The sequence below is a fragment of the Chlamydotis macqueenii genome, chromosome 19 (genome assembly GCF_036417535.1).
Source record: "Chlamydotis macqueenii isolate bChlMac1 chromosome 19, bChlMac1.mat, whole genome shotgun sequence".
Lineage (NCBI taxonomy): Eukaryota > Metazoa > Chordata > Aves > Otidiformes > Otididae > Chlamydotis > Chlamydotis macqueenii.
In genome coordinates, this window is record NC_141574.1 from 8,093,752 (window position 1) to 8,117,859 (window position 24,108).

General features: G+C 40.1%; 1 protein-coding gene across 8 annotated transcripts in view; it reads right to left on the bottom strand.

Annotated features, from left to right (window-relative positions):
• CUX1 (cut like homeobox 1) overlaps window positions 1-24,108 on the bottom strand; it is a 275,849-nt gene that overhangs the window by 199,931 nt on the left and 51,810 nt on the right. For all 8 annotated transcript variants that reach the window (XM_086763223.1, XM_086763224.1, XM_086763221.1 and 5 more), the window contains exon 2: window positions 23,723-23,833. In XM_086763223.1, the coding sequence (XP_086619349.1) occupies window positions 23,723-23,833 (111 nt within the window). The remainder of the gene's footprint in view (window positions 1-23,722; window positions 23,834-24,108) is intronic.

A 24,108-nucleotide genomic window follows, 5' to 3' on the forward strand; every position in this document is an offset into this window, starting at 1 on the left:
GTGACACAACCAGGAACTCATTATGGGAGTTAGAGAGGCCTACCAAGAGAAAATCACATTTGTTGAATACGGCAGGATAAAAGCTGGATCAGATCGGCCTGGCAGGATCTCAGGAGCACAGATCATAGAAATGACTCCTCGGTTAGAGCCATCAGCCTACCTGAGGTGTTTTGGAGAACATTTAACAACTGCAGACTCCATCATCCAGATGAGAAAAATGCCAGAGGTTACAGGAGGTTACGTCTCTGCCATCTGCACCCCCAGCACTGAAATCCAAAAATACTTTGAAATGCATGATTCTGTCTTGTAGATTAAGTTAATAATTTCTTGTCCCAACTCCCTGCAACAGTTTATTCTGGTTATGGAATGGCTGTGAAAATCCATTTGGGAGAAGCCAAAAAAATAAAATAATGATTTAAATAAGAAACTGGGTATCAACAGGACAGCAAATGCAACAATCTGAAAGGCAGAATATGCAAAGTGATGAAAAAGAAGAAAAAGTCAGCTTTCTGAGCATATTTTCAACTGCAGTGCTGATTTAACTCCCCCTACAAGAATCTTCTTTGAAGTGCAGACGCAGTTTGATCAATCCTAAATACCATCTTTTGTTAAGTGTAAGTCATACACCTTCCTGCCACTCTGGCCTGGGTTAAACTGCACCAAAACCACGCTGTAAAAATCCGCATCTACCATATTTATGTTCTATCACTGCAATTATCTGATGAGAATTTTCTGAGATCTTTTCTAACTCTCTTTACAAAAGTAATTTAACAGAGTCAAAATAACAGAATAAGGAGCAGAAAATAGAAGAACGGTGCAAAAATGGTAATTTTGCTATGGGAAGTTGGGACTTGCCATTTCAAATTAGGAGGAACTGTGAAGTGGGCATTACTGACAGCGCGAATACAGTAATTGGGGTTGATTTCCTGGCGCTTTGCCGAATCCTCTGACTAGCGCCTTGCAAGTTAATTATAGCTCTCTTAACGGAGCGGGGCCACTCGGCAGTGACGCGGAGATACGATGGGCGCCCAGGCCTCCAGTGAAGCAACCTATGTGAGAGGGGGAAAAGAACTTTACTGTTCGTCCCACTCAGGGAAATCCATATGGAAATTCAGAGTTAAAAGCGCAGGAGGACAGTCAAGAATAACTGACCTGTTAGGCTTTTAGGAAACAAGAAAGAATCTGTTCAACCAAAGGGTCATCGTTTCATCCAGTTAGTCACCTACATCCAAAATTCAACAAGATTCTTATCACTAGCCTTTGATTTTAACTAGTAGTATTTAATTAATTTGGCAGAACTACACAACTTCTTCCTCAGCGATAACTAGCTACCACTTCAGTTCCCTCTGTAATCATTTCCTTTGATTAACTTTACTGTATTTACTCAAATTAACACATGTATTTCATACATGTTACAACAAATTAGAGCAGAAGAATTAAAAAGCAGCCTGCCAACTTAAAAACTGAGCAAGTGGGACTTTTGAATGAAAGCAGAGTTATTAGCTGATTATTATATGGAGAATGTTCAGAAGAACATGCCCTTTCCATTTTCATTTTGTATTACTAGTGATTACATGATTTATCTTAAATTATAATTTGAGGTAAAACTATGATTAAAAATAATTTAAATATTGCACAACAAGTTAATTGCTCTGGAATTTCTTCATCTTTGTTCCTGTTCTTTGATTCAAAGATTCTGCATGCAGGGTATCTGCTCCGTGAGTCTCGTCCAAAGTGTGGGGGCTAGGACTGCCTCCAGCACATTGCTTCACAGTCTTCACCAGGACGGACGGTGATGGGAAACCATTAGGTACCACTTCTACACATCCCATGTTTGTCGCAAAGCGTTACTGCATGCAGTGAGGCCGAGATATGTGGCAGTTCCCCCATTCCACAAGACTTTTCAGTATTAAAAAGAAAAAACAGAATAAAGGAAACAACCAGCCCTCTCCCCAGCCATCCAAAATTGGGTTAGATTAGACTCTCTTTCCAAAAAATTCTAATTCAGGAGAACAAGTCATTCACCTTAAAGCCATAATCTCTCTTTGCACTGTGAATGGAAAAGCTTTCACAATAGAAACTAATTCAGTAGATCAGTGTTAAATCATTTGTGCAGGGGATGGATGACTCTTCTTTAATTGCACGTTATCACTTATAGAATCACAGAATGGTTTGGGTGGGAAGGGACCTTTAAAGGCCATCCAGTCCATCCCCCCTGCAAGGAGCATCTTAAGCAACGGGATCCCGACCTGACTCCTCCTTGTTACAGGCAAGCATTCAGATCATCAATCCAGATCTCATCTCCGATCATTTCCTTCACCGCTGGATGAGTTGTCTGGGAACAGCCATTCTCAGTTAAAACTCTATCAAAACATCTTCCCATGAAAAGTCTAGTTTGATCAACTGCACTTCAAGACAATTCTTTTATGAGACACATTCCCAAATACCTCTGCTTGGGGAATATTGCACTTCCAGCTTTGAGGCCAATAACAGGCTTACACATGATAAGATGGAGCTAACCCAGAACAAGGCAGTTGGTGAAATCCAGGAGTCCTGTTTGGACCTGCTCCCTTCAGTCTACAAGAAAAGCAAGAACTTCAGGCAACTTTCTTCTGCTGGGGTCAAATTAGGGGAAAGGAGCAGCTGTGAGGTTGTCTGATTATTTTATTGCAGCCACAAACAGTCTTCTCAGATGAAAAAAAAAGACTGGAGACAGCGACTATGCCCTTGCTGCAAGGGGAGAAATCACAGGAGCTCTACTGAGTTTTGTTAAATTTTTATAGGAGTTCTATCCTGCAAGATCCAAGTGTTGAGAAACATGTCACACAAGCACGTGCAATCCATGAATGGATAACTGATCAGTTTGCCAGTCTTTAAGTGAGTAACATATTTTTAAGCACAAAGAGAAATAAAATTGCATCAATGCTGAATCTATCCACAAGCAATGGGATAAGAATGCAATACGAGGTGAGACCATCGCCTTTAGCAGCACTGCACTTTGATCTGCTTAAGCCAGCAGAGAAAGTCTACTCAGAGCTTTTTTTCCCAGTTTTAGCTCTGCTGTGCATTTCTACTTTGCTATTTTATATGGATTTAAGAGAACCAGACAGAATAAGTACAAGCCTTAGCAATGGAGTATATAAACTAACTTCTTGTACAAATAAGCCACCAAAATTACTTAAGACTACCAACCTGACAAAAACAACACTGAAACTTTAACCATCTCCATGGAACAAAAACACCATCAGTCTCACCAACAAAACCAAAAAGCCTGAGCTGTTGGCTCTCCAGTAAGAATCAACAGAGAGACCCATAAGAGACACATGAAGACACTGGTCTGATCAGTCATAAGCACGATACCGAAGATACAGGCTGAGGAAAGAGACGGGAAAATGAAGCAAGATGTCAATGCAGCATGTGCAGGCCTGGAGGAAGCACTCCCCTTCCCTGAAAACCAAAATGCTTGTGTCCACTTGGTACTCGGAGCACTCCTCAGTCTTGTTCATGGTCCCTAAAAGAGAAGATGGTATCTTCTCCTGTGAGCTATGCAAAATTACACATTCTTGTACATGAAAGCTCTGCCTTTTAAAATTGCACTGGTTTATATAGCATTCAACACTATGACTTGATCCATAACGTACCAAGCTCCAATCTTCTTCAGGTTTAAGGGTTAATTACCGCTAAGAGATATCTTGATGGTCAGCAAATAAAAACTGGACTTTTATCCTACAGGCTTGTACAGTATATATTTTCAATTCCAGTGCTACTTGCAGACAGGTGCTTAGCAAGTTAGGTCTGGCACCTCCTGCCCCTAAGCAACACCAACCAAAAAAGAGCAAACCGAAAGGGATATGAACAGAAGTTGGAGCAAGAGCCATGACCTGCTTTTAAATGTATCAGATACCAGAACTAAACATGTGAAATTTTAGTTTATAATAATTCCAATACTACAGTAAACACTGAAAATACTTCCAAAATAATGCAAAACTTTTCGCTGCCGATTCTTGTAGCCATCTCCCCGCCACAGAAGCGTCCTGGATGCGAAAGCTGCTGCGCAGCAAGTTCGCTATTGATTACGCTGCCATCTCATTCTCCCTGCTCAAAAATCACGCTGCTAAGCCTCAGCTCCTGGTAAATATTGCTCTTTCACAGCTGAGAGGGAAGTTTTTTCTGGGAATTCTTGCAGCCTCTGGCTTGGTTTCCTATATTGGCAGGTCCAACCTAAGGGCCAGAATAAACACATCGCGTTCGCAAAGTGTTAAGTAGTCCCAGGAGAAGAATATGTCCTGAAATTCCAAACAAGACTTTCATGATACAGATTCAGCGATTTCTTCCTCCAAAGAAGGTGCCAAAGGCTATGGAGTAGAAAGTATTTTAATAGCTTCACTAAGGATCGCTTTGAAACAAGTCAAGGTAAGCAGCTAAGAATACAAACCTCCAGTTTTAATGTGAGCACTTAACACTAAATACAAAACAAACAACAAACCAACACATTTTGTGTGCCAGAATATCAAATTTATACAACTGGGAAGCGTCCCCAAGATAATTAAGATGCTTTCCACAGTCAAAAGGATTTTTACATCTAATATTTTTGGTAAATTCCAAATTCTATAAATTAACAATCCCTGGAATTTTGTTTTGAAGAAAGTAACAATTTTTGTGTGGATAATGATCTCTGATTTTTAATGTTCTCATCAGCTTACCATGAACTACCTCCTCATTAGCTCATGCATGAAAAAGACAATAGAAAGGTACAGCTGAAACATTAAAAGCATGAAGACTTACTGATGGCAAGGATACAGATTTCTGACAATCCGTTCTATCTGAATAGAGTTTACCTACAAAGGATTTTGCAAATATTAAAGCAGTACATACTGCTACTCCTCCTTCACACAGACTGACTATGTCACGCTGGGTATAGAATCTGGCATCTGCCCACAGCTCCAGCAGAACACGTAACGCTCCACAAGAGCTATGGAGAAAAGTCAAGTTACTCACACTGAAAAATGTACAGTTTTGTTATCTGAATATGTCACAAAAATGCCATTTTACACAGTCCAGCAAAACAGAAAGGGAAATACTATAAAATATATGCTTTTCCCCAAAAATTTAAATGAACGTTTTAGATCCCACTTGGACGTTTCCCAGTCTTTCCTCATAGGCCAAGAGCCCGCGTTATCCTGCACCTCGTTTAATTTTCCGTTTCTTTAACCTCTCACCTCTCTTTCTGCTCTTAAATACTAAAGAAACTTCAAGGTTTCCCATGGCACGTCTACCATCGCTGTACAAGCAGAACATATCTAGCTCAATAAAAACAACTACTTTGCTTAAGAATTCTGGGAAACCATGTAAGATATTTTTAGAGTATTGATAAGTGAACAGTCTTTGGATTAAAGAACTCCAATTACGGAGCAATTGTTTTCCTTTCTGGGAATTCGCTGGTACCAGTCTAGGAACTCCACCCAGCAGCTTTGGGAGTTGTCTTTTCTTACTTAGTCATCCAGCTTTGGAAAGTCTCCAACCAAAGATCCCAACCTCCAAGACCCCGCTTTTAAAAAAAAAAATAAATGTCATGATTTTTATCTGCTAAGAATCTTTTTTTTAATCCACCCACTGATATTAAGGTTAATATTTCCTTTTAATCTAATAAAAGTCATGACAATTCTCAGAAATAGCTCTTTTTCATTGATTTAAACAGCTCTCTCTTATTTTGGCTCCAAAATGTTAAGCTTATAAAGTGAACGTACTGAAGACCCAACACCAAGGTTCTTTTTACTCAATCTTTTATCAAACAAATACCGCTCTGCTGTTGGCACCACATGTGATTGTGTATCGCTCTATAAACTCCACACTACAAACAAGGATTTCTTCCTAAGTAAGAAGGGAGGGAAAGGGGGAGCACCAGCACAGGAGCCACAAATATCCCCACCTGCCAGCTGGAAAGCATGTGTCCCTGACATTTAGAAGCCAATCTTTTAGCTTTTAGAAGCTGTCAACACAGGAGAAAACGTGCAAGTTTTACTAATAGACACTACAATACCATTGTGTCCAAGGGTCTTAAATAATTGAATTTAAACCTAGCATGTTTCAGCACATCATATTTACTAGTTACCCTTTTATTATCTTCTGGAGTCAACAAATGTTGCAGTTGAATGTTCTGGACCTTAATTAATTCCAACATTAAATTCTGATTCCTGGCGCAAATGTTAAAAGATTAGAGTGAAAAATATCAAAGCACGGAACACACTAGGTTTTATATAATACATAAATTAGAATATATCTGACAATAGGTAAATCCTTCCATAAGACTGGGTTACTGGAATATTAATTCCTGATTTTCCTACTCTGAGAGCAAGAAAAAGTCAGTACATTGGTAAAATTAAATTATTCATTTCAATAAAAACACTTCATTTCTTAACAGCACACACTTGGCAACAAGACTTTATGTAACATCATTTACACCTGATTGTATTTCACTTTCAAATTTTTCAATCCTGCAAGGTAACAAGCAAATACTTAAGAACGGGACATGCAAGTAATGCCAAAGTTTCAACTACAGACCTTCCTATTTGGCAGCAGCTAGTCAGGACTTGTGAGCCGTCTTCTCTTCCTTCCAACCATCACGCTGAAGGAAGGAAGAAACCTAGATATGCTATTAGCACTGAAGTATCTGCTCATCCTTAAATGCTGCAGATGATGCCGTATCTAAGCATTTAGCATTTACTTCTATCAACAGGGAAAAAAACCAAAAGTTTTCCACCCTCTTTTATAGAGCTGAAAATAATACAAACAACGGAAGAACTATTACTGAGAACAGACAATTTATAAGTGTTAAAATTTTATCTTCTATTTTCCAAGTTCCTCTCCCCTCCACACTGTGTAAGGGCATACCTACATACAGAGGTGGTGCATTTTAAAAGACTACATTCTAAAAAGTCTTCAGTGTAATTTAAAGGAGTAAGTGCAGAAGACAGATAATGATGCCCTTGCCTCCCCCAAAATACCAACTTCCTCTCTTAACTGTATTCTGAAGCATGCAGGTATTTAAAAAAAAAAAAAAAAAAAAAGAAAAGAAAGAAACCAAATAAGTTTAAGAACTTAGTATGTGATCATCACCATCAGAATAGGGACTTTTGGAAAAGTTATCAAAAGTTTTTCATCCCAGGAACGTATGATAAATCTTAACAAAAGAAAACAGAACACTCATAACCCACCAAAAGCTGCTTTTGTTTCTCAACAGCAATTCAACAACATGCACTTTGTCAACCAGTCTGTCTCCCCAAAATACTTCTAATTTTTCAAAAGCTCACATGCAAAACATATTGCGTCTCTTTCGTCTTTTACCAAAAAAAAAAAAAAAGGAAAGCAGAAATCTTTTTTTCTTGCTCCAAAAGTACACTCATTCAGACAACAGAGCAGCAACATTTAATTTTGGACCAGCAACGGGTTTGAAGAGTCAAATACCCTATTAAAACATACCATCTACACTTAACCTATTTTACCCACTTACTGCTCAGGTTAAAAATTCCGTCTCAGATGCTATTTTCTAAGACTTACTTTACATGTATTCACGCATCTAAAACCGTACCAACGCTACTGCTGAGACACAAAATTTACTGGAAATGCATGTTTGTTGCAGAGATACTGTAGCACACTTGCTTTAAGACACCATTACCGGTTTCATCTGTCAGTAGAATGACTTTTATGTGTGTATATACATGTAAATATATATACACATCTATACACATCTATGCAGAGCCCCTGAGTGCCTTTTTGCTAGCTCACAGTTAAAGAATTTCAACAGAAAATTAGAAATTTAAACAATATGAACTCACAGATTACTTTCTTTAGTAAGTAATTTTGAGGGCTGAGGGTTTTTTTGAGCTAATCATCACTTAAGGGAGATCAGCAAGTAGTATCCTCCACAGAAGACAGTGGTGAGAACTCCAGGGTGAAAGCCTAGAGAGATGCAGCTGAGCATCCACCAGCACCTTGCCTACACACTGAACTCCTCACACCTCAGTGCTGATAAAGAACAGACAGCTCTACCATCAGTGAGCTGCAACTTTAAGTCTAAAGATACTGATTTTTTGGCAAAAACTATTAGTATTCAGTAGAGTTTGACTTTATGTGCCATCATCCGTGGGGAAGAAGCCCTGCAAACGTTAAGCTTGCAAATCTCCCAAGCAGAGGGAATTGCTATTAAAAATGCTATTTAGACAGACAGGGTTCTATGAAAGTCTGCTACACAGGCTAATCAAACTCATTAAAACTAGCTTTAAGTCCCAGGCTTGGGAGTGTAATCCCTTTAAAAAAAAACAACCTGCAGACTAGGCTAGAGGAATGAAGATATGGTAGTTACAGCACTGAAAATGTACGAGCCCTGCTCACCTTGCTGTCAGCACGGGTGAGGAACAGACCGCACTGCTGATCTTCTCAGGTATCACCATTAACATGCTGTTGCACACCGGCTTCTTCCAACACAGAATTTAAACACGACAATGGAATAATCTCTTCAGAAACTACACACAGACTTCCAGTCTTTTAGTTCAACAGCAGAAAGGATGTTGACCTGCAGCAGCATCCACCCTTCAGTCTCTACTCAACAAGGAAACGTCTCCCCTTGTTGCCCGTGCCGTGTCAAGGTAAAAGTTCTTTTTCAAGCTGGCACAGTACAAAATTAGTGACCATCCATAATGGCATAACAGAAGATTGCTTGAGCGTACACCTCCCATTAGCAGAGGCAGCGTTTGGAGAGGCAAGGCGAGCTCTCACGCCACGCCACGCTGCACAGCCTCGTAAAAAAACCCCACCAAGAGCTATGAGGCGCTGCGCCATGGTCGGGCACGCGGACAGTCCCGACAACTGACCTTCAGCTTACATGCCTGTATGCAAAGGAGCTGGTAGAGCTGATTTCCAGGTTTCTTCCTGCCTACAAAGCTGTTGTTGCCCAAGGGGAGACTGACAAAACCAAACCCAGTGCTAAGGCTGTGAGGAGGCCATGTGCAATGTCACGGCGTCTCATCTACAGAGATATAAAAGCAAAAGCTGTAACTTGAAAAGGCTGCAATATGCAGGATTCATAGAAAGAGGTCCTCTGCACAGGACAGCCCTCAGCTATAGTCTGCCTCGGGGCATTTTGCTGGAGAAGTCATGGCATAGGGACGTTCTCAACCACTCCAGGTCCTGAGCAGAGCGCAGGACTGCAAATTGCCATGCGAGCTGTGTCCTCTCAACTGACCAGCCACTGAAGGGCTGCAGGAAAAAGCTATGGCACGAAATTGTAGCCTTCTAATACTGGTTTTTAGGTAAATATAACAGCATGTCTCTTCAAAATGCCACCAGAAGGCTGGTGTCCCAGTACAGTGACTAGACAAAATGTAAGAAACCAAGAAATTAGAAGGTTCCCTATGGGGTCAAAGCAGTAAAACCAATCCAGATTAAGCTGCATTACCAGAGAGAAGCAGGATCTCAATAATTTACAGCCAGAGACAGGATAAGTGTCCATTAGTATCAGTGTCTATGGATGTACACTTTCTTTTTTTCCACATTTTTAAGGCCTCTGAGACCACATCTGGGTTTCTGTCTTTCCCTCTTCCTGGCTCTCAAGAACTATTGAAGTAAAACCCTGTCCCTTCATGCAGAAGAAGAGCCTTCTTTTTTGCATCCCCTACACCCCCAGACAGTAGGTAAGGAAGAATGCAAGATTATTTGATACGAATCTGGACAGAATAAATGGTCTCTAATGGCTTCTAGAACACAAAATTCAGGATAATTTTAAAAGTTATGAGGTTGGACATGATCCAAATTGCAGATGAACACATCACAGCGGGATGTTCTTCGATGTGTCAGCGGCTCTTAAGTTTATGAACAAAGGAGTCTGTTTTTTCAATTTATTTTTTTTAATATAGTTGCCTTTCAGCATCAGTCTTGAAAAGGGCAAACTTGAAGCCAAACAAAAATGTAACATGAAGTACTAACAGAAGCAAAAAAACTAAGCTAGATCAATCACCACAGAAAACTGGTCTTATTATATTAATGGTGTCTAAACCTCCATCAATGTGTTCTTGCCCTTTTTTCCTTCAGAAACCAATGAAGAGTGGCTCCACTCATTTGTGCCTCTTCCACTAATGAGCAGCGCACATCCCACTTCAATACCTCTTTTCTCCCAGAAATGATTACCTCAAGAGTTAGAACTAATTTGACAAAACTGCGTGATCATCCCTGGCTTCTGGAGGTTTAAAGAAACCACTGCAACGCATTTAATGACAGGTCAGAACTAGCTGTCCATCCAGTCTCCACCAAAAACAGATGAGTAAGAATACTTGGGTAGAGGTTTGGATTTATTTTTTTTTTAAGTAACGGCTTTGAATTCAAGGTACCTGCTTTTTCACATTATGTTTTTGAAAGGAGTCATGCAAAGTTACTCCTCTTGCTCCCCCCAATTCCAGAAATCGAGGTATTTTTCAGACTATGGGTACACTGAAATTAAAAAAAAAAAAATTAAAAAACCCCCCCACAAAACAAATCTAGCACTGGGGTTGCAAGACTGCAGTGATGGGATTTTTAAACCATGTCCCCAGTTTTGGAGTGGACAGAACATCCCTGCAGCAGTTCTGGCTTCCAGTCACAGGAGATGAAGGCGCCATCCCCTCGGGATGAACCAGGACCATCTCCGTGTCTTCTATTTTTCCCCGATGCTTTCAAGTGAACGAGGAAGGCGAGGGGAACAAGCTGCCAGCCTCTTCTCTGGATGACTAGCACCAGCCACCCAAGAGGTGCTTGCACGATTTTGTATATATAAAGCTTGTAAAGCACTTTAGGAAGCTGCGGGATGAAAAGGACTATATAAACGTAAGATATTATTATTATTAAACCAGTGATCTGACAAGAAGAGACAGCTTTTCAAATCTGTACAACAGCTTGAGCTGAAGAGATCAGGGAGTCCAATTTGAAAAAATAATAATTTGAAACGAATTTGAGGATTAGAAGTGGCAGCTCCTTTGTGGATTCTCCATGGCAGGTAAATTTAGTAGGCTACTTAAATTTTGCATCGTTTTAACTCCTGGCAATGTCCTGTGCATTGAATCTGACAGAGAGACAGAGTGTTTGAAGCTGTCGTGGCTACGTTTTAGTCTCCCAGTTTTACAATCAGTGTTTGAATCTGCTGCTACAACTCCAGCTCCAGAGATCAGAGGCTTATCAAAGAGGCATCCATTTCAAAGACAAGCAGTAGCTTTGACTTCATTCCTCCAATGCTTAAAATTCCTGAAAAAGCAGATGAGCACACCACAAAACAGGTCTGAAGGAAATCTCTACCGGCTGTAAACCTATTTCAGTACTAATGTTTTAAGGATCTATTTTGGTCATGTAAAATGAGTGTGTTTAGCAGAGATAATCCTCTCAACAGGTGAGCTTAATATATGCCTTTTCCTGTAACTGAACACATATAATTTAAACTGGCTTATTGCTTTATCAAGCACTAATTGAAGAACTACTTCAACCAGTTACTTAATTATTTTATTTTTTTTAGACTAAGAATGTCTTCCCTTTCCTAACAAAGCAGCACTTCATTTCTTTATTGCTGGCCTTACTTTAACTGCATGGACGAGCCAAGCACACCGTGGGCAGCGATGTGCGCTGTCTGCAGTAGATGGCACGGTGTAAGGGTGCATCGCACCCAGGGAGCGCGGCACGGCTGCAGAGTGCCCTTGTCCACCTTCAACTCTTGACTTTAAACAGTCTCAAGTATTCCCATGATTGACAATCAGCACCCCTCCCATCGCGTCTGCAGTCAGGCTGGCGGGACACCAGCCGCTCCGCACTGGGAAATGTCCCCACCGAGGGCACAGCGCGATGGGAGGAGCAGAACAGGAAGGACAGAGATCGTGCCAGAACAGAATTAACTTCTACTGTGGTCAGCTCTTGCTTTTAAACTAGAAATGTGATTTGCCTGTATCTCCGATTTTAAGAATCTGAGCTTTTTTCTTCCTTCCCTTCTCGTAGAAGCAGCATAAGAACTGCCCACACACCCCACTCATCATTGAGACCTCTATCCTCTCACGAGCACCAACCCCTCCGTTGCTTTCTGCCAGAAAGCCGGAGCGGATTGCTGCAAAGTGCCAGAGGGACGTGCAGATCCGACGGGAGCGCCTCCAACCGAGCGCTGCTGAGCTCTGCAGAGCCTGCACAAGGAGCAACGTATAGCACGTCAGGATAGCCAAGTGATTTAGGTATCCCGATGGCCACTGCAGGTACTCAGGGTAACCTGGCTCCTGCCAAGCTGGGGCAGGTGACCCAGGCCCCAGGCCCACCTCTAGCTTCTTGTTCTCACTACAAACCTAGTGCTTCTCATCTGCCCGCTCCACTTCTTCCGCTGCTCATCAGCAGGAGTCAGAAGCAAAGTGGATAATCAGCAACAGGTTAATTTGTCTGATTAAGCCTTCAGAGATCTGGCATTTTGAACTTGCAATAAGCACGGTCCCCAGAGCCGCGCTCAGCCAGGAGCTCGAAAGGAAGCGGCATGCTTCCGACAGCCAAGGGCAGCGGGCAGGGAACACGCTAAGCCATGTCTGAAACCCACGGTCATACCCGCAGACTTAGCAAAGCTACGCTGCAGGTGTAGACATGCCCTAAAGTGCACTGCAAGTGCGTAAGGGTTCAGCTCTTCGGTGCTCAAATCACTTCTGACAAACAGGACTGAGAAGTCGTAACGCATTTGGGCATTTTTACAAAGCGGTCCCAGCACCATCTTGTGCTAAATGAAAGCTTTGGTTTAAATTGAGCTTTTAAAGCCCCGGAATGTTTACAAGTCCCTTCTCAAAGAACAGCTCATTTATCAAGCATTCAGCCTATACCCAGGAATTTCTTTTGTGATATCCTGCCCATTCATGTCCCTGACGTCCCCCCACAACTGAGGAACCTGATGTACACCTCATAATACTTTACAGCACAGTTATTTACCCAGTAGGAAACAAAACATTTAGAAACCCACAGCAGAAGTTTTCATAAGATGCGATGGCGCTGTATCTGCATTAGCGAGTTCAACAAATGGGATCACTTTCAGTTATGAACTGAGGCAGGTGACATTTTTTATTGCTTGCTGCATTTCAGAGAATCACAAGAAAAGGTAAAATCCCACGTTTTAGGCAGAAAGCCACGAGCTCATGCTTGTCCTTTAAGAGTAATAAGCCACAAAGTGATGCTCCAAGTATACAGGTCCATACGACCCGCTGTGGAAACCGGCACGTGTGTAACTCCTGTGCTCAGGTACGCACCCGAGACCAGCACAGCACCTGCACACAGCTGATTCCCAGCCCCACCTCTACTGCTTAGCACCCATCTAGCGCTGCAGCTTCCGGTAAAAATGCTCTTAAAAGAAAAAAAAGTCAGTGTATGTTCTATAGATAAATAATTACCTCTGGACTTAAAAAATGCAGAAATACAGCCATAAATAAGCATTAGTGCTTCAAAAAATTGTGAAACCGCAATTTTATGGTTTTAAACAGACTCAAGGTGGAACCATGAATGGGAGCAATGCATTTCAGATGAAAGCTTTCAAGCAGATGAGAAATAGTTACAGGAGTTGGAACCTGAGTAACTACAGTTGCATTAAATTATTCCATCTGCAAGTCCATTAAAAATTGTTAATGGTTTTGTATGGCTTTTATATTTATTGGGTGGGTTTATTCCTGTGTGAGTCATACATATTTACTACCAGGGTCCAGATAATGGTTATTAATAAAACTTCCTTTATTTGCATACTGTCTTGATGTCGGCCTAAATATTTACAACTTGACTATAAAATAAAAGAATCCAGTACCAGGCATTCATCACAACTTTACTTTTTGTACTTTTTAATTACTTTTTCAGTGTTTTGGTGTTGTTTTTTTCAAAAAAGGAAAAAAAAAAAAAACCAACCTGGTAAACCCATTTCTTTTTTCAAGTCTAAAAAGCACAAATTCTCTCAAAGCTTTAAAGCACAATTTGTGTCGAGGAAGTAAGGCGAGACCCAAAGCTAAAGCAAGCTCATTTTTATAATTAAGAAAATACATATATTTCTACACATAATTATGAACAGTAACAAAAGCTCAGTACTGAAATAGCTCCACTGAATCCCTGGAATCGTGCCTGCCAACTAAAACACCTACTACGAATTTAGTAATGGGTTATGCAAACATAAATTACAAGGCCAGACATTTTAAAAGGAAAAAAAGTTGATTTATTGTCACATTGGAGACACGGCAGGATAGAAGCACAATTTCATTTTTCCATATATTCATCAACACTGCAGATGTGTTAATGCAAAAAGAATTCTAAAATAAAAATGACTCTCAACTGCACTAATTCTCATATGTTACTTAATTTACTTAAAAATTGTTACCAGGAAGCTTTCTTTTTTCTTTTTTCTTTCAGGAAGCAAAACATACTAAACATTTCTGGGAGAAAATAGGTTTTAAGAACATTTTACAAATACTTATCCCCCCCAAAATTTGCCTCAAGACTAAATCCAAAATTGACCCTAAAAGAGCAATCCTGCGGAAAGCCAGTTGGGGTTGTTTTGGTTTGGGGTTTTTTTGGGGGGTTTTTTTGGTTTTGTTTTTTTTTTTGTCGTTGGTTTTTAAATTAAAGAATAGCTTACAACTATTTCAGTTGTAAGTTGAACAGTTTCACTCAACGGATTAATTACTTCTGCTCTTGTTTAAAGCAGATCCAACTTTTCACTTACCCGCTGTCGCAGCAATGAAAAGAATCTCTCATAACTGGCAACTATTATTAAAAGAGTTATTCATGACAACATAAAAATTTAAATGACGTGTTCCTTTAATTACACCTGCATGACTTTGAGGTGCTCCAGTGGATGACCTAAAGTAGGTTTATAGCGTATTTGTCCACAAAATAGAAAGGAGAAGTACTAATTGAAGATGCTTAATTATTTCTTCTTTTGGTAAATACACATGGGAAGGAAGAGCAAGTATCTTGCTTACCTGTTATTTGCCTAATTTGAATCCCGAAAATAAGTCAACCTATTGTTCAAACAGCTCAACGCACATTTAGGAACTGAACTTCAGACTTGCTTTCAGAGTACTCACTCTTTGTGTGATCTATAGATAAATTCCCAGTTTTACACTTACCTTTATAAGTAACATACTAGGAATCTCAGCTACTTCAAACTAAATAAATTGAAATATTTTCCCTTAAAAAACAGTCCACGATGCATTCAGTAAATCACGTTATTAATCTCAGTGCACACTTATTTACACTACAGCCATTCTTCAGGGGGAAGGATGACAAGTGCCCTGCAAGATCAAGTTTTTTTCCTTCAAGTTCTGACCTTGGAACATTCTCCTCGTTCAGACCTCCACTCCCCAACCTTCCCCGCACCCTGGTCGCTCGCTCTGGCCAGCATCCAAATGGGTCAGTGCTGGAAAGTTCACCCAAAGGCAAGTACAACTTGAGAAAAACAAACTATTTGCTTTGCATTGTTTCATTCTCAGTGGCAGGAGGAATTTGTAGTAGCAACGTATGTTTAACAAGAGAGATTAATCTGTAAATATTTGCTTACAAGTATGTCCCTTTGCAAACCACAGTAATACCAAAAAAATCCCCTATTCTCCTCTTCTGAAATGGAAAATACAGCACCCTTCACATGACTGAAATCTAACACGTGCAGCTGATGTTGATAGAAGAAAAATGCATTCTTCAACTCTCATATATGTTTAACCAGAAAAATGCTTAAATAAAATAAATCTAAATTACTAAGAGCAAGTGACTTCAGACTAATTAATTTCTTCACCTACTCTAACATGTTCAGTTGAATCAGATGTGTCTCTCGAATATTTCTGGAAATCTTGAATAAAGTAATCACTCATGTGTTTTCCGCTTTATAAAAAGGCTTCCGAGGTAAATGTGTTGTAGAAAATTGATTTAAGGATATTTTTAAAGAATACACAGAGACAGTGACTCCAAGCGTCCTAGATCATGTGGGTTGAGAAAAATGCTTCAAATCAAACTTCTCTGCCTAGAAACATACAGTGCCCCAGCACTGCTTCTGCAAGTCAAGGGGGTTAATTTCCTACATTTCAGACCTTTACAAATGCTCTTGTACAGCTACACCGTTACCCGTGAAATCCTACATACCAATATCCCCTAAATATGGCCTTGTTTTATAAAAGGACCTTCTCAAGTACTGTCATCTCAAAATAAACCTACGGGCTCTGCAGCCCAGCAGCCTGCTGCCCACCTACCGCCTTTGCTGCCATCTCTTCCCTGCTGAGAAAAGCAAAATTGCTTCCTTCTGGAAAATAAACCAGAACCGACGTTTTAGTGAACCGAGGAGGTCAGTTCAAACAACAAACCGACCCGGTGTTTAGCAGAAGTAGGGGAAGATTCACAACTGTATTTCACAGAAGAGAATGAAGCAGACGCAGGCTTACACGCGTTACAAACGTTTGTCCTGGCTTGGGTTTGCTGTTCCTCAGTGCACCGGGCTACGGCAAGAGTCCCTGCGAGCATCGTGTGTGCACAGCAAACAGCAGGGGAGACGCCATCTGTCAGAGATGCTGGCTTAGCTTCATGTGGGTGATAAAGACAATTTTAAAAAAATATTAATAATGTCTAGTAATTATAGTGGTGCAAATGGCCAGGTCAGTTTTATGAGAATCCTAGAAAAATATAACTGTGAATTATAACTCTTTTATTGTTCTCACTTTCAATGAAGTGAAAAGGCACCAAGAGATCATTATACAGCAAAGCATGTCAGAAACACTGCTGGCTTTCCTATTAACGATTAGAATATGCTGAAGTCAAATACATATTAAATAATGACAACAAAATTATTGAGAACTCATGAACAGGGGACCTTCAGGATAAGGTTTGATCTGATTTAACCTGACTCCACAAGACCAGTTTTTAGATGGCATTTTAAGACATGGAGCTATATTATTTTTCTGAAAAAAAGTTATATAATAATAATAATACAGCACTTCATTTAGCTTTTGAAATAACACACTCATGTAGTTCAAATTACCATAAACATCATTTACCTTACAAACAGAATCTCTTTAGAAAATCATAATATTCCATAAAAGCATCGAAAGGGAGGAAATGGCACCTAAACAGCATTATCCAAAGGAGAGGTATTTGTCTTAGTCCCAACCTGCAAGATAAGTCATACTTCTCTTCTTACAATTTTGGTTTTACAGAAGGAAATGCTGATGTTTTAACTCAATAAGAAGAGCATCCTATGTATTTACCATTCTACTAAGGCCTACTAAGTTCATGAAGAATTCTAAAAATACAAAACAATTTTATAACAGAATTTGAAAAAACTGTTAACTGAATTGAAGTCACGCAAATTAATACAAAACATTATTTTTGTTTAACTGCAAATTCATTTATCTGTAACAAATATCTCAAACTCTCTTCTTCAAAGTCACAGGAAGAGAGAAGGGAAGGAGAACTTAGGCGATGTTTTTAATCTTTTTCCTGAAATAATTTTAAGGTAGTCAGAAAATAAATAGAAAAGTGGTATTTTTTATTCCCTACCACGCACTGAGACATTTACTATTTACAAATTGCACTAACTGCATTTAGTTGTATTACCCTAGCTAATTTTTACATAAAAATGCCATGTATGTTCTTCCATATTCAGAACCACAAATTAACAGGATTCCTGTATGTTCCTGGCAAAATCCCGGTCAACAGGAGGAACGAACATCCACACACTATGAACTCTCAGGCACACTGGGAAAGTAAATTTTAAAAAAAAAAAGAAAAGAGGGAGTAGAACAACCCAGCTCTAGATGGCAGCAAATCAATATTCACCCCTACGTACACAGACACTGAGAGCATCCGCTATTTTCAAGCGGACTGGACATTCTCTGTAGTTTTTCTAAGCCTACAGTTCTTTTCACGTTGTTGCAGCCCAGACCAAAGCTGACTGCGCAAAGGCCTTAGGAATCAAGCACTACCAATTAGAAAGATACTCCTCTCATTTCAAGAACTAATTCAACCAGTTTTTTTTAAGCTTCATTTGATTATCTTTTGCTGTAGAGACTGGATAATTCAATAGGATGATCCAGAAACACTAGAGACTAAGAATTTAAGAATTTTACATTTTAAAAAATTGAGCCCTTGCATAATAACTGTGTTCATTTCCTTTAGTTAGTTATGACTTGCAGTTATAATGTTATTTCTGTAAAAAAAAAAAAAAAAAAAAAGGATTTTAAATATATGCACCATCCTAATATGCACCACCATGAATAAAACTGTTCCTTTTGTAACAGAAAATTCTACAGACTCATCTCTCTTACTCTTTTGCAGCAGTGGCAATGCAAAAATGTCACCAAGCAGGATGGGGACGATGGTGAAAGTTCAGGTAGGAAGAGCAACGATGAAAGCCCAAATTTTACACAGGCAGGCAGTGTCACTCAGAGACCAACCAAGGCAGCACAGAACTAATCACCTAAAATGACCCACACAGTGTGAATACATCAAAAGTGGCCGTACATCTTGCTCCACACACGCACACGAGCTGATGAGAAGACACAGCAGCGCAACACTGGATGGTCCTCCTGGCACCATCACTGTCAGGTGCAGAATTTATATTTATTTATAAAAGTGCTTGCGGTCAGCAGGCAGCCACGTCCACTCAGTCAGTGTTAAGATATGCCTTTCACACGCTCATTTATTTTGTTTGCTGGCACCTTCCAATATTCCATTTTTCCAGGGCATTTTAAAGCTATTTATTTCAGAACACACTTATGCTGCCTGTGTGTATGCTTAAAGGTTCTCCCACGTCCTTCCGCCAATCCAATCTTTCCTCTGGTTTACAAAATACAGGTGGCAATTTAAAGGTAATCTTGACTTTCTAGATCTTACCAAGAGAGTACATTTGCAACCTAGAAACAGTAAAAGGCAACAACAGTGACGAATCACAGAATCACAGAATAGTTTGGGTTGGAAGGGACCTTTAAAGGCCACCCAGTCCAACCTCCCTGCAAGGAGCAGGGACATCTCCAACCGGATCAGGTTGCTCAGAGCCCCGGCCAACCTGGCCTTGAACATTCCCAGGGATGGGGCATCCACCACCTCTCTGGGCAACCTCGGCCAGTGTTCCACCACCCCCAGTGTAAAAAAATTTTTCCTTATATCCAGTCTGAATCTGCCTCCCTCTATTTTAAAACCATTAGCCCTTGTCCTGTCCCAACAGGCCCTACTGAACAGTCCCTCCCCATCTTTCCTGCAGCCCCCTTGAGGCACTGGAAGACCACTCTAAGGTCTCCCTGGAGCCTCCTCTTCTCCAGGCTGAACAGCCCCAGCTCTCAGCCTGGCCTCACAGGAGAGGTGCTCCAGCCCTCTGATCATCTTCGTGGCCTCCTCTGGACCCTCTCCAACAGGTCCAGGAATCAACAGTTCAACTTACCATCAGGGACAAAAACAAGTGACCAAAGTAACAAGCTCAGAGGATAGGCTCCTGTATCCAAATACACATTTTATGCAGGCGTGTCACATCTGCCTGAATTTTAAGAGCTCATGCTCTCACATTAGAAAACAAGAATCTTATTTTATTTCCCAAGAGCAGCTGGCGCAGGTCTCTCAGGCTGGTCGTTCATCTTGTGCTCCACTGAATGACCCATATTTCAGGCGAGCCTGGTAATAACCAACCTAGCTCAGCCATTACTTAGTTTACATGGCTAAATCATAAAGGAAAGCAACGGAGAGTTATAGGTTAAACAAGCTTAAGTATTGTCTTCCCTCTCCCTGAGTATTTAACAACTACATATTACTTATTGACAAAGTCTAGGTTTACTCAGTCATTTGTTTTCTGCTATTTTTCACTATTGTTGTTGACTAGCTTAAAAGTATGCACCAATAAGTGCATAAGCTTTTCAGTGTTTAAAACACAAACAGGTAAGTAAAAGTAGTTACTCAACTAGGAATCTGGGTAGAAACGAAGGCAAAGTTATCAACTTTAGGAAGAATCTTCATTTTGTGACAAAAATTATTAACCTGTGCGACTGAAACTGTTTACAGACTTAAAAACAATTCTCAAAGATGGTCAGGCAGACATTTGCTTGTTCATGCCAGAATCAGCATATGAGGACAGGACAACCAAGAATTTCACGGAGGTTAAAATACCAAGAGAGTGTCACAGTGATGATAGTTCAGGAATTATCACTGCAAGAAACGAATCATCTGATGCAGGATGGCAGTTCACATGACGTATTTTGAGATGTCTTCCAAGTAACAGCCACACAAAATTGATCTTTCAAGTAACCTCCTGACCAGTCTCAGCCTTCCACAGTAGCTGCTCAGGGTAAAACAAATTGAGACTGAAAATATTTCAAAACATCTGTGAGCAGGAGGTCTAATACGACTTCTTAAAACGTGTGAGGAGATTAAAAGTATTTTTGCAATAACAGGAATTAAGAACTTTTTCTGCATGTAACAACCACCATCAAATTTTCTGTTCTCAAAAGGTTCCCAAACACGAGATACTCCTTCCCAGATTTGTCTCCCAGTATGCCAATTCAGAAGTAGCATTTTAACATTTTCAAATACCAAAAGCCCTAGAGTTATTCCTACAAACATGGAAATATTTTATTTCTTTTGCAGCAGTTTGATAATTTGCAACGAAAGTAGAATTGACCCAAATAGATCTGTCACATTTTTTAAAGTAAAAAGAAGCTGAAGTATAAATATCCTCAACTTCATTAGTAATTTTTTGGAATCTTTTTCTGCTGCACAGTAGATAGCTTGCAGCAGACATTATGGAAAGTCTAGTGGACATCCCAGACAGCAATGGACAGGAAAGTCAAGGCAATCGACACTTGTCTCCTGATTTATGGCGAGACTGGCCACGGCAAAGGAAAAGATGCTGGAACAGGCTAAACCACCACTGCACTGACAGAGACGCATACAGAATGAAAAAGAAAATGGAAAGTACAATTCCGCAACAAATTGTTACATTTAACAATTCCATCTTTGTGGCTTTGCTTTTTTTCATACCGAGAAAGATGTTAGCTCATTGTGAAAATTTGGATTAAGCTGTGCACTGGGTTATTTATTTATCTGAAGAATGGCTCTGCATGCAAGCTGGTTTTCTACTACAGAACTCTTTTTTGTTATTAAAAAGAGCATGTTTGATGTTTTAGTAACATAAATGTATCCGTTTGTGCTTTTCCTTTCCACCTCAAGGATGTTTTCACCATACTGGGTAGGTTTTCAGACCAAGTTGCAGTTTTGGAAAAAATCAGGTCGAGTATTCGTAATCCTGCCTTGCAATTTTCGACTGTCTTCCAAAACTGTCTACGCTTTGAGAATTATTCACAGAGTTCCCTTCTTTTTGGGGAGGGCCCAAGGTGAACACACAGTGCACAAACTTGAACTTTCGTCTAAAGAGGAATACCAGTGAAGTTTTCCAGCAAGGACGCCTGGACAGTGCCTTGCTTAGTTTCTGGCTCTTACACACCCACTCCTACCGCACCAAACCCCTTGGACAGGAGAGGGTGGCCCTGCCAGACCTTCTGCACCTGGGCTACTTCCTCCGTGCCCCTGGGAGCAACAACTGCACAGCAAGTCTGTTAGAGCTGGCTATTGTTACAGTTCAGATACTTTCTTCTAATTCTTTGATCCCATTTTCATTTTTTAACTCTGTCAGAGAAAGTAGAAGAGGAGTTAGACCGTGCTGTGGCTCAGTAACAAAGCTGCAGAAAAAGTATCCCAGCAGATAAGACAGAGAAAAAAAATGAATATAAAAAAATCCACGCAAGCTTGCAAACAAATATGGTTTCATAGGAGACCCAGGACAAAAGATGAGGATGTAGAATCTAGCACAGATCCAAATTTCCCCAAACACTGGGCATGTTCAGAGCCATTGTTCTGAATCTAGTCCCTGAATGAATAAATCACCTTCCATGTAATATTTGGTGAGAGAATAGAGGCTGCTAATATAACTAACTCTATTAGTAGAGTTACATTTTGTAAAACTGTATTTAAAACCTTACCATCAAATGATTTAACTTCCGTATCTTGCTTACTGGTAAAGGAACAAATTGCCTATCATTTTCCCACTGTATCTCTTGAAGCAGCTACACAGACTATACAATTTTCCCCTGCACATCAACTCCCACCAAGTTACCAAGGCCCTTTCACAACACACTTAAGAAGTGCAATGTTGGTTGTTCGGGGTTTTTTTTTTTTTTGTTTCTCCCCATAGTAACTTTCTGCTCCATAAAAATAGAATTAGCCTAAAGAAACCATCCTGAAACACACCTGTAAGCATGCTATCAGCTAGGAGCTGGCAGCTGCAGCCACGTTCTGAAGAATCTGTCATTTTCCTTATAGGAAAAAAAGGAACATAGCAGGAAACTCAAGTAAGTCTTGTAAAAGGAACTTAAGCTTTTAGCAAACCATTTGAAAATGTGGCCCCGGAAGTCTATTTATTTTCTGGATTTTGTACAATTTCCTAAACCCCCCATATACTTCCACTTGTCTCCTTCATCCCCACAGTTTGCTCTCTTCTGCAAAGAATCAACTCCTTCCTCACCCTCTTGGAGACACTGCATTCACTCTCCATATTCTTTTGTCCTTTTAAAAACTTCTTTCAAAGCTGCAGTCTCCAGGTTTTCCTCTTTTTCATACAAACAGAACTGATTTCTGCCCCACAGAGCCTCCTCAGTGTATCCGTTAAACACTCTCTCTTCCCCGTAAGTCACTTCTGCTCTGACGTTCCCTCTCCGGGTCAGGCTCCTCCAGCATCTCTCCCGCTGTACCAACAGGAAGCAAAGCGGCGTCTACTCTTTGAGAAGCAGCAATAAAGGTTAGAAAAGCTGCCTGCTGCTTCTCTCCCAGGAAGACTGGTTCCTTGGAAGGAAGCAATACTTCTGTATCAGTTATCTGGAATGGGCTTTGAAACCCTAGAATGTTCCTGGATGAACAGATTGCTGGCAATCGTCAGGAGAAAAAAAAAAAAACCTCACTAAACAAACAAACAAGCCCTACACATGGTTATGCACTCATCAGTTAACAAAATGAGTGTATAGGTATTTTCGATGTAACAATGCATACACAGACACACACAGTGCACATGCTAACATGAGCACGGAAGAGTTTAAACACTCCCAGCTTTCCACGTGCAATATTCACCTTTCCCAGGCTTGCCCGGCATCCTGACCCCTTTTACACACCACCCGCTGCGTGCCACGCACATCCTCCGACTGGAGCTTGCTAAAGAGCTCAGCACTGACCTTGCTGCATTTCCAGTGAAACCAACAGCAAAAGTTAATCTGATTTTTGATGAATAAATGAGCATCTTTGAAGTTATGCCCTTGATATAGATTTATTTAGGCAGTGAAATGTCACTTTCCACATCCAAGTGCTAAGTGAGTTTGGATTAGTGAAGAAATCTTTTTTTTTTTTTAATAATTCTCCAGGTTTGACATTATTACAAAATTTAGAGCAAGCCTGTTTGAAAGCTAATGTTCATATGTCCTCTAAAAACATCAACTTATATTTCATTATTTACAGAATGAAAAGAAAGCCATCAAAGATAAGCAGTCTTAGTTAAGATGGTGGACTTAGCAATAAATATGAGAAAATCATGGAAACAACCCATTAAGAGGAAAAAAAAAAAAAAAACAAAAAACACAACACTTCAGTAGGCCTAATACCACATACTACTGCAAGAAATTCAGACTGGAACAGCTTTTCTCCTTACCTCTGGAGTGTTTTTCTTGAACTCGCGACTCTGCTCAATAAGTTTTTTCCTAGACTGCTCACTTTCATCTTGCCGGTTAGCCAATATTGTTGCTGTGGCATCGAGCTCTCTCTGTCAAGAAAAACAAGAGGAAAGAAAAAGAAAAAAAAAAAAAAAAAAAAAAAAAAGGAATGATCATTAGAGCTCTGTTTCTCATAGAAATAAAACCAAAAGCTCATATGTACATCACGTCATTTGGAGTATCGAGGTGGGTGGACTACAGAGCAGTGCAGAACAAGCACCAAGCTTCCAGAAATTAGACCCTCTCGAGTAATATCAAATTAAGTTCTACAACATTTTTTTATTCCATCTTGCAACCAAAATACCACCATTTTTCTCAAAAGCAT